General features: G+C 37.0%; 1 protein-coding gene across 9 annotated transcripts in view; it reads right to left on the reverse strand.

The window, feature by feature from the left end:
- The window catches only part of LOC128229958 (desmoplakin-like), a 264609-nt gene that overhangs the window by 26608 nt on the left and 221551 nt on the right, over positions 1-16450 (reverse strand). For 7 of the 9 annotated variants that reach the window (XM_052941905.1, XM_052941896.1, XM_052941932.1 and 4 more), the window contains 2 exons: positions 13940-13981; positions 13357-13377 (listed from right to left, as the gene is read on the reverse strand). In XM_052941905.1, coding sequence (XP_052797865.1) covers positions 13357-13377; positions 13940-13981 — 63 coding nt within the window. Of the gene's footprint in view, positions 1-9727; positions 10121-13356; positions 13378-13939; positions 13982-16450 lie in introns of those variants that run through there. The other 2 variants (XM_052941922.1, XM_052941958.1) reach the window with 2 other exon arrangements.

Raw genomic sequence — 16450 nt, forward strand, 5'->3', positions numbered from 1 at the left:
ACAATAAAACAAATGGTGAAGTTGTCGTCGTATTGTAAAATCCGTGGTGTAGTTGTCCCCGTAGTGTCATAGCCTTGGTGTAGTTGTCCCAGTATTGTCATAGCCTTAGTGTAGTTGGCTGCGTATTGTAAAATCCGTGGTGTAGTTGTCCCCGTAGTGTCAAAGCCGTGGTGTAGCTGTCGTCGTATTGACAAAGCCGTGGTGTAGTTACCCCGGTAGTGTCATTTCTGTGGTGTAGTTGTCGTCGTATTGTAAAAGCCGTGGTGAAGTTGTCGTCGTATTGTCATAGCCGTGGTGTAGATGTAGTGGTATTGTCCAAGCCGTTGTGTAGTTGTCTCCGTTGTGTCAAAGCCGTGGTGTAGATGTAGTGGCATTATCAAAGTCGTGGTGCAGTTGTCGTCGTAGTGTAATAGCCGTGGTGTATTTGTCGTCATATTATCATAGCGGTGGGGTAGCTGTCATCGTATTTTCAAAACCTTGGTGTAGTTGTCATCGTATTGTTAAAGCCGTGGTGTAGTTTTTGTCGTATTGTCAAAGCCGTGGTTAAGTTGTTGTCGTATTATCAAATCCGTGGTGTTGTCCCCTTAGTGTCATAGGCGTGGTTTAGTTGTCCCCGTTGTGTTATAGCCGTGGTTTAGTTGTCCCCGTTGTTTTATAGCCGTGGTGTAGTTGTCCCCGTAGTGTCATAGCCGTGGTGTAGTTGTCATCGTATTGTCAAAGCCGTGGTGTAGTTGTCGTCGTATTGTCAAAGCCTTGGTGTAGTTGTCCCCATAGTGCCATAGCCGTGGTGTAGTTGTCCCCGTAGTTTCATAGCCGTGGTGTAGTTGTCCCCGTAGTTTCATTGCCGTGGTGTAGTTGTCGTCGTATTGTCAAAGCCGTGGTGTAGTTGTCGTCGTAATTTCAAAGCCGTGGTGTAGTTGTCCCCATAGTGTCATAGCCGTGGTGTAGTTGTCGTCGTAGTGTCATAGCCATGGTGTGGTTGTTCCGGTAGTGCCATAGCTGTGATGTAGTTGTCCCCGTAGTTTCATAGCCGTGGTGTAGTTGTAGTCGTATTGTCAAAGCCGTGGTGTATTTGTCCCGGTAGTGCCATAGCCTTGGTGTAGTTGTCCCCGTAGTGTCAATGCCTTGGTGTAGTTGTCCCCGTAGTGTCATAGCCTTGGTGTAGTTGTCCCCGTATTGTCATAGTATTAGTGTAGTTGTCTGCGTATTGTAACATCCGTGGTGTAGTTGTCCCCGTAGTGTCAAAGCCGTGGTGTAGTTGTCGTCGTTTTGTAAAATCCGTGGTGTAGCTGTCGTCGTATTGGCAAAGCCGTGGTGTAGTTGTTCAGGTAGTGTCATTTCCATGGTGCAGTTGTCGTCGTATTGTAAAAGCCGTGGTGAAGTTGTCGTCGTTTTGTCAAAGCCGTGGATTAGTTGTCGTCGTATTGTCATAGCCGTGGTGTAGATGTAGTGGTATTGTCAAAGCCGTTGTGTAGTTGTCGTCGTAGTGTCATAGCCGTGGTGTAGCTGTCGTCGTTTTATCATAGCCGTGGTGTAGCTGTCGTCGTATTGTCAAAGCCTTGGTGTAGTTGTCATCGTATAGTAAAAGCCGTGGTGTAGTTGTTGTCGTATTGTCAAAGCCGTGGTTTAAGTGTCGTCGTATTATCAAATCCGTGGTGTTGTCCCCTTAATGTCATAGCCGTGGTGTAGTTGTCCCTGTTGTTTTATAGCCTTGGTGTAGTTGTCCCCGTAGTTTCATATTCGTGGTGTAGTTGTCGTCGTATTGTCAAAGCCGTGGTGTAGTTTTCGTCGTATTATCACAGCGGTGGTGTTGTCCCCGTAGTGTCATAGCCGTGATGTAATTGTCGTCGTATTGTCAAAGCCTTGGTGTAGTTTTCGTCGTATTGTCAAAGCCGTGGTGTAGTTGTCGTTGTATTGTCAAAAAATGGTGTAGCTGTCGTCGTATTATCACAGTGGTGGTGTTGTCCCCGTAGTGTCATAGCCGTGATTTAATTGTCGTCGTTTTGTCAATGCCTTTTGTGTAGTTTTCGTCGTATTGTCAAAGCCGTGATGTAATTGTCGTCGTATTGTCAAAGCCGTGGTGTAGTTTTCGTCGTATTGTCAAAGCCGTGGTGTAGTTTTCGTCGTATTGTCAAAGCCGAGATGTAGTTTTCGTCGTATTGTCAAAGCCGTGTTGTAGTTTTCGTCGTATTGTAAAAGCCGTGATGTAAGTGTCGTCGTATTGTCAAAGCCGAGGTGTAGTTTTCGTCGTATTGTCAAAGCCGTGGTGTAGTTTTCGTCGTATTGTAAAAGCCGTGGTGTAGTTGTCGTCGTATTGTCAAAGCCGTGGTGTAGTTTTCGTCGTATTGTCAAAGCCGTGGTAAAGTTTTCGTCGTGTTGTAAAAGCCGTGGTGTAGTTTTCGTCGTATTGTCAAAGCCGTGGTGTAGTTTTCGTTTTTTTATGCATGCTTGAAAATTGTCAGGAGTTGCATTTGTTAGGCATTAAGCCCAAGGTTGAAATTGCTAAATTATTGAAAGCATTTGGAGAGAAGGCTGATTCAGAGGATAAGAAACATCAAATTGGGCAATGAAAGGGTATACAAAATTATTTTTATGGAGTATATAGAAAGGATGAGGTTACAAGGGCAACATTTAGATAAGAAGTTGAAGGTCTAATTAATTCAAGTGGATTTACTGAAGATCAGGTACTTCAAGTATTAGGAGGTTAGGCCCAGGAGCAAATTTACACTTTGTGCTTAAAGAGTTAGAACACGAATATGAAACTCTAGAATCTCGAGGCAGTCTTATACGGAAATTATATTCATGTGAACAGATACAAATGAGACGATTCATTCATTTGCCACTCATTTAGAAAATTTGTTTAATAAAATATTGTATTCTGGTCTCAGGCAAGACATGATTTATTAGTGTACCAGAGAGAACGTATGACGTCATTAGAAGACTAAGAAGGCAGCAAGAAAATTTGAGTCAGAATTGAGTGGGACCAAGAGCCCTGAGTATAGAAAACCCTGCAAGCATGCAGTATACACTGAGAAGTGGTCCAATAAGTCTGAAGAATTAGGGCACCAAATATATTTAAGAAGTGTCATCACTCTCTTTTTCTCGGGCACTTTTATGGCTTTTCCAATTAGTGCGTGTCGTGCGGAGATCAATTAATTTCAAGTGGGTCAAAAATCTACGAAACACGAATTATTAATTTGTTTTTTTAATATTATCAACAAACTGCGGAAAATAATATAATAATAGTATGCATGAATTAAATAACGATAAATAAATAAAAAGATAAAAAAGTAAATAAATATCCAGCATGTTTATATCACTTTAACAGTCGAGACGCGATGGCTCGATATTCTAGAGACCGGCCAAAATACTTCAAGCCTCATAAATATCGTGCCAAGCGGGATTGCTTACAGAATGTTATCTTTTATTCGTTACAAAAAGTATTGTTTACGTCGTTTGTTATTGGCTTCGCTATCTCCGCATGAGAAGAGAATAGTATTTATTGGACATAATTACAATTGTAAATTTCGTAACATGACCAATCCGACACTTTCAAAATTTTCTAATAGCTCTAAATGTAAGCTTATTTTTTCATTGCTTGTTTCCCATTATTGACTTTATTTTCATTGATAGCGGTTGACCCTAACTTTTCCATTGGTATGAGGGAGATGCAATAAAGATGCCCTATCTTTAATAATTGATATTTTAGCAAGACCATTGAATTGGTTATTTAACAAGGTCCTTAATAATGGCATGTTCCCAACAAATTGGGCGTCAGGAATTATAGTTCCAATTTTAAAGAAGCAGCCGTCGTCGAATGCGAACAATTACAGAGGTATAACGCTTATAAGTTGTCAAGGTAAATTATTTACGGGCATTATTAATGAACGTTTGAAAAAGTGGTCGCTGAAGTAAGATAAACTAACGGATGCGCAGTTTGGGTTTAAAGCAGGTCACAGTACGACGGATGCAATATTTATTCTTTACAACATTGTAAACATGTACTTAAATGAAAACAAGAGAGTATACGTTGCATATATTGACTATTCTAACTGTCATGATTTGATCAAAGGTCAGGCGCTGTTGTTCAAGCTTATATAAGAGGGAATTGATGGAAAATTATTAACCAGTGTTCGTTCTATGTACAGCAATGTCATGTCGTGTGTTAAACATATGAATACGCTGTCGGATTTTTTTAAAAGCTATGTGGGCTTTTTTCAATGGGAAATAACCTTTCCTTTATTATTCTCTCTATTCGTCAATGACCTTGAACACAATTTGCATAAAAACATAAATAACGGATTAACAACTGACCAATTGTCAATATTTCTTATCATGTTTGCCGACGATTGTGATAGCGCTCAAGGACTACAATCACATTTGACCAGCTCGATAGCTACTGTAAAAAGTGGAAGTTAAAAGTTAACATTGAAAAGACCAAGATAATGATCTTCAGAAAAAGTGGACAGCTAACTGGGCGTGAGGCATTCATTTTTAATGGGAACAGGATTGAAGTAGTTGAAAATTTTAACTACTAAGGGTTTGTGATGACATCGAGAGGGTCATTTATAAAGGGTATTGAGAACTTCGCCAGTAAAGGACTCAAATCCATGTGTTCATTAAATTCAATCATCAAAGAAATGTGCATTCCAGTGAACATGATGTTTGATTTATTTGTAGCATCAGTATTTAACTATTGCTGTGAACTTTGGGGTTCTCCAGTGCTGATAACATCGAGAGGCTACACACAAAGCTTTTGAAGCAGAAATTGGGTGTTAAAATGACCACTAGTAATAATGCTTTGTATGGAGAAAGTGGCAGGTTGCCTTTAATAGTTAGCAGAAAGATACGCATGATTAAAAACTGGTTTAAGCTTATAAATTGCTAAGATGATAATTGTATGTTGTATGATGTATATGTTAAAATGTTACAAAAATGTGATAACAATGAGATTAACTGGCTATCAAATTTTAGAAATATGTTACAACAGACTGGATTTCATGATGTTTGGATGTTTAGAGACTCCGTCATTAATGTTAAATGCTTCATTGCTCAATTAAGATTAAGACTTAAAGACATTTTTATCACCCATTGGAGAGAAACCGTTAGATCGTCAACTGGTTTAACACTATTTCGTGGACTGAAGTAGACCATTGATATGATCTATTATTTGATTTTATTAGATAACTTTAAACATAGGCAAGCTATTTCGAAAATAAGGTTATCCTCCCATAAATTAAACCTTGGGAGAGGTAGATATTCAAGTGTAGCGAGGCAAGATAAAAATGTGAACTTTGTAATTTAAATGAGGTAGAGGATGAATATCATTTTATGATTGTATGTAATGTATATAGTGAATAGAAAATATTTCCGCTTCCGGTATAAACAAACGCGCATTAGTGTCGCTCTAATATTTTAGTGATTTAAGTGTCTTTAACGTGCAAAAGGATTTATTATTTTCGGATATTTGTATAGCATGTGAGTTACAACGTTACAGCCAAAATTTCTAATGAAAAAACGTTACAAATGACTGAAAAATAATCATTTGCTCATTTTCCTTTGTCTTCAATATTGAAATATTTGAAATCATCATGTGTACAGCAGAACAGTGATAAGTGCTCACCCAGGTACGGCCAAAATTGCGTCACGCATGAGTGGCTAGAGTACCGGTACATTAACGGAACTGACCGTTAATTGCAGCAATTACGGATTATATCGAGCGACAAAACTCCCATGATAATGTCGCTATTCGTGGACTCTGATGAAACTGACCCAAAGAGGCTCATTAATGCCTCCTTGCTGAAGATTAAGAAAGAAAAAGACGATAATGCGCTTAACGGTTTGTTCTGTGGTAGCGACGCTGGTATCACAGGAGACGACGAGTGCTCCCAGCCATTCCTACCGCATCGTTTCTTCCAGGATATGGACTGTAAGCTATCTGGGCTAACCAAGGATGACTATGTTAAGCAAGTGCTTAATGTTTGCAACTCTGACTACCGACGTACTGACGGCTACCGTAACAGGCTTGCGGAAAGAGCTCGAACCCTGCATGGTTGCCCTGGTACTCGTCTTGTAAACCGAAAGACGACAGCGCAGACGACACGCGAGCGGAAATGCGCCATAGACTGTTATGTGCTCAGCGCATTTATCTCCGGAGAGAATACCAAGGATATCAATAGCATATTTACAAATGCAGCTGTAAATGAAACTATTGTTATAGACAACGATGAACCTAAAGATGTAATCGCAACTCCAGACGCTTTAGCCATGATTACGAACTTAACAATGGAAGTGGTAAAAATATCCAAACAGCAGGCTAAGGACACTGTGTTACTTCAGTCTATTCAAACTGAAATTACTAATGTTGTCAGTAACTACAGGATATTGAACGGCACCATGAGAAGTGTTCTATCTAGATTGCCAGAAACAACCGCCGATTCTCACCTGAGTAAACTACAGAAGGATGTCGAAGGACTGGGCACAGCGATCGCCACAGTTAACAAGCGCTTTGTCGAGTCTAGCTCTACCCCGCCTGTACAAGCAGCGGCGTACTCGGCGGCCGTGAAGGTAGGATGTACACCTCCTGCGAGCAACTGCCCACCTCAGCCGACGGATATGATCCCTAGAGGTGAAAGCAAGACCTGTACATCAGAACACGTCACCGCGACCATTACACAAGCCTCTGTTGTGTCAAACACCAAGAAGCAAGAGTCGGCACCGAGGCCATCAACGGAAGCAGCAAAACATATCAGCGACCATGGCGACATACAGGCGCCCGCCGTTTCGGCTACGAACATTAAGGAAAGGTCACAAACCGAACCATCGGCACAAAACGATCGTGTTAATGCGAATAAAGACAAAACAGACTCGGCTGGATTCATCTCTGCCAAGCGCAAGAAAACTATTTCTTACTATATTGGAAATATTGATGCAGAAGCCACCGAGAGTGATATTTACAAATAATTCAAGGACAACAAAGTGTACGTATCGTATATACGCGTTTTCTATGGCCGCGAAGGGTCATCAGCTAAAGTAAACATCCCAGAGGACTTCGAAGAGATCATTGACGATGAACACTTCTGGCCTGAAGGCATCACGTACCGGAAGTGGATGCCCAAGGAGGACCACCTCAAGGAGCGTAAATCCAAACAACGCGCGCCCCAGCATGAACGTTACAATTACATCGATCGTAACCAGGGTACCTACAATAGCTACGATAAGGGCACCCATCGTAACTTCAGGACAGCTCGTAATCGTAACGAGGGCACCTACGATAACTACGATAAGGACAGGCATAGGAACTACAATGCAACTCGCGGCCGTAACGAGGACGCTCACGGTATCTACAATAAGGGCAGCCATAGTTACTTCAGCGCGGCTCGTGACACACACAGGGGAAACGAAGAGACTTACCGTGACCACAGAATACAACATACTGAGTATGACAACTGTGCTCGTTACCAGGACGGCAGTTATAACGATAATGAAGACTCGTACTGGAATACAAGGGAACCGGAAGAGGAGGAGGACGAGTGGGATCCCTCGCGATATTAGGACTGTTACACACTCTGAAGCGTTATATATACCTCTTTACTGCATATTAAATCATGTTTGTAATGTGTGTAAAATTATGGTTCATCATCAACATTTTATATATGGCTCTAAACTTTTATTGCTGGAATTGTAGGGGTATTATGTCATCTTCATATCCCTTAGCTAATATGTTAGATCAGTATGATATAGATGTCGCTTTGATTACGGAACACAAACTCTTGCCTAGATCAACATTATTCTTTGATAGTATTCACTCTGATTACTCGAGTATTGTTAAGTTTAACGAGAACGTTGATAATTTTGGTTCTTTAAAATGCGGCAAAGCTGGCACGGCAATTATGTTTAAGAAATCTTTATCTTGCTGTATAAGTCAATTACCTTTCAATGAAAATGATCGCATTGTTGGAATAGAATTGAAATGTGTAGATAGAATTCCTCTGTATATATTTTGTATTTATATGCCTGCAAGTAATGATATTGATTACTATAAGAGTGTTTTAAGTGAAGTACAATCATTATTTGCTCATTACACCCAGGTGGGTGATGTTATGATGGCGGGAGATTTTAATGGACAGTTGATAGCAAATCACGGACGAAGAAATGTCAATGTTAAATCCCAGCTCCTGACTGAATTTATAACGAACAATAACCTCGTTTCATTACAACATGCAATCCACGGTAATGGTTATAGGGGCACATATGTCCCAACTGGGAGTGTGATCGATCACGTGCTAGTCGAACAATCTTCTCTTAATATGTGTACGAACTTTGTTGTCGAAGACAGCTCAAATATAATGACGTCAGATCAGTTACCACTAGTGTACAGTATGAACGTGAAACCTACCATACGGGCGGAACCAACTATACGTTCTAACATCGCCTGGAACAAGTGCACAGATCAACATATAGAGTGCTATCAGCATATACTCGAAACAGAACTGAACTGCATTAACTCTGTTGACAGTGTGAAATGTTGCCCCGACTTCATCAACACTATAATAGTAAATGCAATACACTCTGCAAATAGCATTCTACCCGTCAGTCGATTTAACAAAAGTGCAAAACCTTACTGGTGTGACGAGTTAAAACTGAGACATGCAAAAGCACGCCTTTTCCGCCGGATGTGGATAGATAAGGCCGTCCGAGAGACTATTATTACGGAGCATACTCTAAATATAAGGAAGCAAAAAGTGCGTTCCGACGCTTGCAAAGATCCAAACAGACTGAATTTGAAAATAAGGCTATAGACGACCTTAAAACAGCTGCGGAACTGGATTATAGACTGTTTTGGAAGCTACTTAGAAAACGAAGCGGTAAAACTCCGTCTGTGTGTAATGAATTGAAAGTTGGCAACGAACTGTATTCGAACGAACATGTCATAGATGGGTTTGAAACGTACTTCACAGACGTCTTTGATGATATAAACTCTCACCATAATCACTCATTAAATGCAACGCTAGAATCATTATTGAATGAATGCGATAATAATATGACGAGGGCTATTACAACACCCGTGACTTGGGAGGAGGTTTCAAATGTGGTGAAAGGACTTAAACTTAAGAAAAGCCCTGGTGTAGACAACATACTTAATGAAAATGTAAAATATGGCGGCACAAGTTTGACAAACTCTTTAGCTATTCTGTTTAACGCAATATTGTACAGCGAACGGACACCAAAAGAATGGAGCACTAGTCTATTAATTCCTATATATAAAGGCAAAGGGAAGCTAAAATCGGACCCCAGCAGTTATAGACCGGTGTCATTAAGTCCATGCTTTAGCAAAATATTTGAAAAAGTAATACTGAACAGGATAAACAACACCGTTCAAGACTTACACATAGACTTCCCGTGTGAGCAGCAGCAAGGCTTTCGTAAAGGTTTAAGTTGTGTAACTGCAGAGTTTAATCTACAAGAGACCGTCTTTCATCAAATTGAGCAAAACAGTAATGTGTACGTTAGTATGCTGGACCAGAAATCTGCATTCGACTCAGTGTGGCACGATGGACTATTTGTAAAGCTTGGACAATTTGGTGTTGTGGGTAAAGCTTTGCGAACACTAAGATCGTCATATCAGGGTTTAAACTGTATCGTAAAATTCAACGGTGAAAAGTCAAAACAAATAGCTGTACGCAAATCTGTTCGCCAAGGTGGTGTGCTTTCCACATTCTATTACCTGATATACGTCGACAAGCTTTTGAGGGACCTTGAAGATAGTGATCTTGGGTGCACAGTTCTGTCCACCAGGGCCGGTAATCCATCATATGCAGACGACATTGCTATGCTAGCCTTATCTCCCCTAAGCCTACAGCGCATGATGGATATCGTGTAGCGATATTGCAAAACTTGGAACATTGATATGAACGTGAAGAAATCGGAGATAGTAGTGTTCAGCAAGAAACATAATCCACCAAACGTGGCCATTATGTACGGTGACAATATAATTCCTCAAACGAACTGTGCTAACCACCTGGGTGTCAAACAAGTCTCTAATATGAAATGTAAATTAAGAATAGAGGAACGATGCCAAAAGGCCAAAAACGCATTCTTCGCTATGACAGCTCAAGGAGTCCATCCATATGGCCTTAATCCTTTAGTATCAGCAAATTTGTACCTTAAAATAATTATACCGATTGTATTGTACTGTAGCGAATTATGGAATAATGTAACATCAAGTGATATCATTTCTCTTAACAGACTTCAACACTTTATTGTTAAGAAGATTCAAGGATTTCACATCCAAACCAGATCGGACATGTGTGAATCTATGTTAGGATTGAATAAGTTATATACATTAGTTATCATCAGAAAATTGTTATTCTTGCATGCTATTCTTAGTCTTGATACAAAATGTACAACCAGAAACATATTTATAAGACGTTACTTCCAATTTGTATGTGACCGAACTATGAATTTAGGTTATGTGCCAGATATATGTAAACTATTATGTGCTTATGGGTTACAAAGCTTCGTGAATGATTCGTTATTGCACCCTGAACGCATGCCTTCCAAACAGCAGTGGAAATGCATTGTAAAAAAGCCGTGTACTGTCTGCAGCTACTCTACAGTGGTCAGAACGAACTTTATCCGACGATGACTTTAGACGCTTTAGGATTTTACACCCTAGCGTTACACATGCAATTGTGTATCAAGTGTTCGACTCCAGTTATTACCGGCACATTCAAACCTGTATTGCAAGACTATGGTGCAAAGTGCCTACAGGTAGCATTCGTCGCTGTGAACATTGCAACGAGGAAACAGACAATATAGAGACGCATAAAGTGTACTCGTGCTATAAGCATGAACGTTCGAGATGGCGTTTTATTTCTGACGTCGCAGCGATCGACGTGGATCTAGCCAGTGTACTTCTATCAATGGACAAAGACTCGTTCTATCTGGCCCTCCTTGGCGCCGAACTGTCAGTGCCGAATTATATCAGTGTACGCCATGTATTTTTAAGGTGTGCATACACATACATCCATCATTGCATTAGTACATAATGCGCTGCAATGCTGTTGTAAAGAATATGGACTGTCTTTTCATATATATCATGGTATATAATATGTGTAAACTATTAAACATTATATCATATCTAAATCAAATGTTCATGTTTAACCATGCATACATCAGTATTTAAACATTGTATTGTATTGTAATTAGCAGTTATTTAAGTTGTTTGTACATATAATGCATATCATCGATTTCGGTGGAAATAAAGATAAGTTGAGTTGAGTTGAGTTGAGTTGAGCTAAGGAGGGAATATATTCCTTCTTATTATATAAATAGGCCTAGCATGTTTAAATTTATTCAACTTCTAAATGTCAGAAATAAACATCAATTGCATAAACGAGCATTGTATATTATTAAAGCCTCTAAACAAAGAGATACTATTATCAATATTGTATAGTAGTATCTATTTTGTAAAATATTTACTTCTCTATCGTAGTTTGTGACATGTTAACGCATAAGGAAGATAATTAGTGCTATAACTTGTGATTGAGTTATATGTTATAAGTTGTGTATTTATGAATTACTGATTTGTGTATATGATGATAAGCTGTATATGCTTAAATCAAAATAAATTTATCTTATCTTATCTTTAAAGTTGCACTCTCTTACATTTGACAATCGAAAATTCTATTTTTCTTAAAGCGATAGTAGTTAGCCTTTTGACAGGCAAATACATCAAAATTGTATTCACTTCTAAGTGAAGACGGCGTAGTCGATCGCGCTGTCTTACGATAACTCTTGTTTATTCCAAAACTGTTTAAACTGTCAGCCCCGTTTTAGTTATTTTCTTCATGTTTTTAATTGATATTTGTCGGTCTCATTGCTGCTTTTCATTTTGTTTGGACGGGGTCAATGTTTTGTTGTGAAAAGAGGTTATTCTTAAAGTATAATTGTAACTTTTTTATGCTGTCAATTCATCCGTGTTTTTTTAACATCAGTGAATCAATTATACTTACATTATTATGTAATAATTATGACTTTACTAGTAAACCTCTCAGTTAAAGATGTATTTTAAACTTAATAATATTTATGGCAAGTCTACCGGTCTGAGTTGTAAGTTGATGTATATATTGTTTAAAACAAAAGGAATATATTTACGCGGTGTCTCATTTCAGTGTTTGAATAGAGTTAAGAATACTTTCCCTATTCGTACTAGGCTTATCGTAAAATGATCTACCATACTTCATCTTAATGAACATCGAGTTTTCATCCTGCAATCTTAAATTGTAACCTTATTTAGCAAACGTGTTTATGTAAGTGGCCAATTTGTTTATATTAAGCGGTAAACAAATGTACAGTTATATAAATCATATTAATTTCTAAGCCATTGGATTTGATTATTTCTTGAAATTTGGTAATCAAATGGTGCATCTCGTAACAATATTATTGTTTGCAACTTGAATGATCGCATTTTGCTTATATTGAAACCTTTTAACTGAAGTAATATAATAACCAAGTTTAGACAGCGTTGAATGTATAGGTTTTTATGTCATGTATTATATGTGTAAATGGATGCCGAATGCAGATGTTTTCTCAAAAAGAACTCTTGTTCATGCTTTTCGGTCTATTATTGGTGAAGAGTGGTGGTTAGTATCCATTTAAATTTACGCTTTATAGATACAGACTTTTATTATTACTCGTTTCTAAGCCCATCTCTTTGAAACAATCACAACTAGTAAATGGTAATAGATAAGAGTAGCAATACAATAACTCTTTTAAGTTCATGCCTTTCTGTGGTATATACGGAAAGGTTGTTGGTTGGTATCCCAATCACCTCTCTCTTTAAAAAGGGCAGTTATTTAAAATACTTTATCTCGTCTTTTAGCACTGTCCAAAAAATATCAAAAGTAACGCAAATTTGCAAGATGAATAATATGTATTATCGGTTTGACGCTATTTTGTAAGCATTTGGCTTGTATCAATAATTTAATATTACCAAACTAATTGCTATTTTCTAATATCTAATGTTTGTTACATGTAAAAGCTCGTGAGTGCTGAATACAAATAGTTCATCCGTTTCAAAGGCAATTGTAAAACATATAGGTTCTGATGCTCACACGATGAAATAAACTACTCTACACACAAAAATACATTATTCATATGAGGATCAAAACCTTTTTGGTAGTCGATTTTTAAGTTTTAAAACACAGTATGCAGTACTCGAGTTGGTGGTTGGCGTTAGAAATAAATCAAAGCATCATAAAGGTATTCGTTTTATTGTTAGTATTCTGTTAACAATGTGCTTAGAATTAATAATAACACTATGGAAAAATCCTGCAATGCCATTATACTTACACCTGACGAAATACCATGTATCTAATACATTGCATAAGACAAATGCCTTTCATTAATGCCAAAGACGATTGGCATTATAGTATGCTCGTTTTGATCAAATTCCTAACAGTTTGTTGATAACGAATATGATCTGTGTATGATCATTGTTTCGATCAAGTTCGTAAATACGAATATTAAAAAAATATGTTGCCATTTTTACATTTTCGAGAAACAATAAATTTTTAAACAAAGTTCTTGAACATTACTGTTTTCATTTTTTTTCAGGCACATGTCTTTGCGAATAATTAGAAAAGTTGTTATGGGTATGCTCATTGTTGAGTGTATATCATTTTCTTTACGAGGATTTTAGTCCACATAAAATCGACTGTATATGTGCATGGTGGTTAATTGTTGATAAGTTGTATGTTTAGAATAATCTGTATTTACTGTAGTAAACTGTTTTAATCTGTTTTACATAGTTATATCTGTTCAAAACTTTTCAAAATAAACGACAGTCATTTAATTGAAGTTGCACACAAACAAGAACCAGCTGACAAGAAATGGTACGATTTTGCATAAGGAACGATGAACATAAATAATTTACCTCAAGTTCTCATCCACCAGCTTTTTAATCTGATCTTCCTGCCTGAAAGGGACATATTCAAAACATGTAATTAAATAATCTAAATGTTTATTTCATCCGATTGGCATATAAACCTTATGTTGAATAAAACAGTATTGACTGGCATTTGTTATGCAAAACACCTGATTAATGAATGATTAGTAATTCGCCTCAATTTCACCTCCAGATTTTGAATTATATCTTCCGGACTGAAAAGAAATTATTAAAAACATATTATTATATAATCTAAACGTTAAGTCCATCTGATTTGCCTGGACAAATCATGTTGAATCAAACAGTATTGCAACACATTTTTGTGTAAAATCAAAACAAAAATATATATCTCCGCGACCAACAAATGTTCAAGCCTAAATGAAGATGAATTGATAATAAACAGCGTTTGGAATGTGTATACAGACAAGCTCTAGATTACTTGAATGAGTTTTGTTCCCTTTTAAAACAGTTTCTTAAATGTACAAAAATAACTTAGCATAGGTTAACTACCCTAAGATGCAATCAAGTGTACTGTTTATTTAGAAAAACCTAACACTAGCTATGTGATGTTTGAATGGGTATGATGGTGACTGTGCACAGAAAAGAACGGTTGTATGTTCGATTATCATAACCATTTATATTTATAAAATATACATGACATATGTTACACTATATTCATGCACTATGTTGATTAGGATTGAAACGAATGCATAGCTCATAATGTTTCTCTCCGTGAAAATATAATTACACGATTTGAATAGGAAGAAGGTTATATGATTTCCTATGAATGTAGTTATATTGTAATTGAAATCTTGTTAATACATGCATACATTTCTCAAATGTACTTTATAATGCCTTTGTACATCCGTATAAATATATATATGACTTTTAGGCATTACATTTAGATAAATAATGAACAAAGAAACAGTCATTATAGCATTGAGAGAATATATAGATATAACTCGACTTACGAACAGTTTTATTTAATATGTTTAAACATAATTTATTTTAAAAATGCATTTATACATTATCATACACTACGTTAATAAGGATTGGATCGAAAGCATGTCTTATAAAATTTCTCTCCTTGGAAATGTATTGACACGTTATGCATATCTCACAGGGTGTTTTATTTGAGTTCATTGAGATTCATGTAACCCTTATTTTTATCTGTTAAAATAAAGAAATAACTATTTTATTGCCTCTTGTGTTATTATTTTATCTCATTCATAATCAATATTTAATAACTTGTAATGTTTTGAACATCATTGTGTTCCCTGGGGGTTTAAGCTACCCTCTGCGATAATACAGTGTAGAGTCATTTAAGGTAGTAGAGTACTTACTTTGTCACTTAATACCTGCATGCAAATACTCTTTTTATTAACCGTTTATACCCTTTACCTTATCAACTTAATACTACATTTGGTCAAGCCTGAATATGATGAGTTTTTGCCATTCTATGCTTGTAACTTTGTGATAACGCATCGTATTAAAATATATATTATACATATGTATTACAGGTATGCTTATCGTTATCATTTTACCACTCCCATTGTTTTACATCTGTATCAATTAGTAATGTCATTTGTATTAATGAATTTTGCCGTCGACAGAACATTAGGCTTTATATTATACGACCACTCTATGCTTGACACTTGCTGAAAACGCATCGTATTGAAACTTATAGCCCGAACGTTGAAAGTTTAACGGGCAAAGGAGATTAGATAACCTTTAAATGAGTCAATATAAGTGTTATATACCATTGTTTCATTGGATGCAAAAACTGCTGATTAAATTTAAAAAACAACAACATTGTATAAAATGTCGTCGTCATGATTTAACTCCGTTAAAGTTTGATTTTCCGACTTTGCACTTAAACACCAGATATCGAATTGGTATCTGTCCTTTTCATTTTCTTATGATTATCTTCTGTAATAACTGTTCTTTTAAAAAGTAAAGGTAAGCTTTCTTTATCTATTTATACTTGTTCGCCTACGTTATCAATTCTTAAATGTGTATTTCATTCTACTTCTAATTCTACCCAGCCGAGTACAATCGTCTATGTGCAATTGTTAATATCAAGTAGAAATGCATCTTGCACAAGTACTGTTTCAACTGCCCTAGAGTCGACATATAAGCTGAAACATTAAACGGTTTGCAACTTTTACTATATACATCCGATGCATATACTGATTAAGCATTTAGAACATCTCCACGACACTGATCTATTATGTAGTAAGTTAGTTTTCTACTTTATCAAAAAATGGCTACGTGATTTTCAGCCGTGCGAATAAACCAAATCCATATTTAGATTAACAATGGTATTGATTTAGCTTTTTCAACATTTCCTGACTCGATTTGCTTGAAACAATGACATAGAGTGAGCTTTATCGAGTAGCTGAAACATTATACAGCATTGTTTGAACTGATTGTTTGAGAAATTTGAAACGTTTTGTTCAGAAAATAATTTGAACGGGGATGTTCATAAAAGCCTGGCAC

This window comes from Mya arenaria, chromosome 1 (genome assembly GCF_026914265.1).
Source record: "Mya arenaria isolate MELC-2E11 chromosome 1, ASM2691426v1".
Lineage (NCBI taxonomy): Eukaryota > Metazoa > Mollusca > Bivalvia > Myida > Myidae > Mya > Mya arenaria.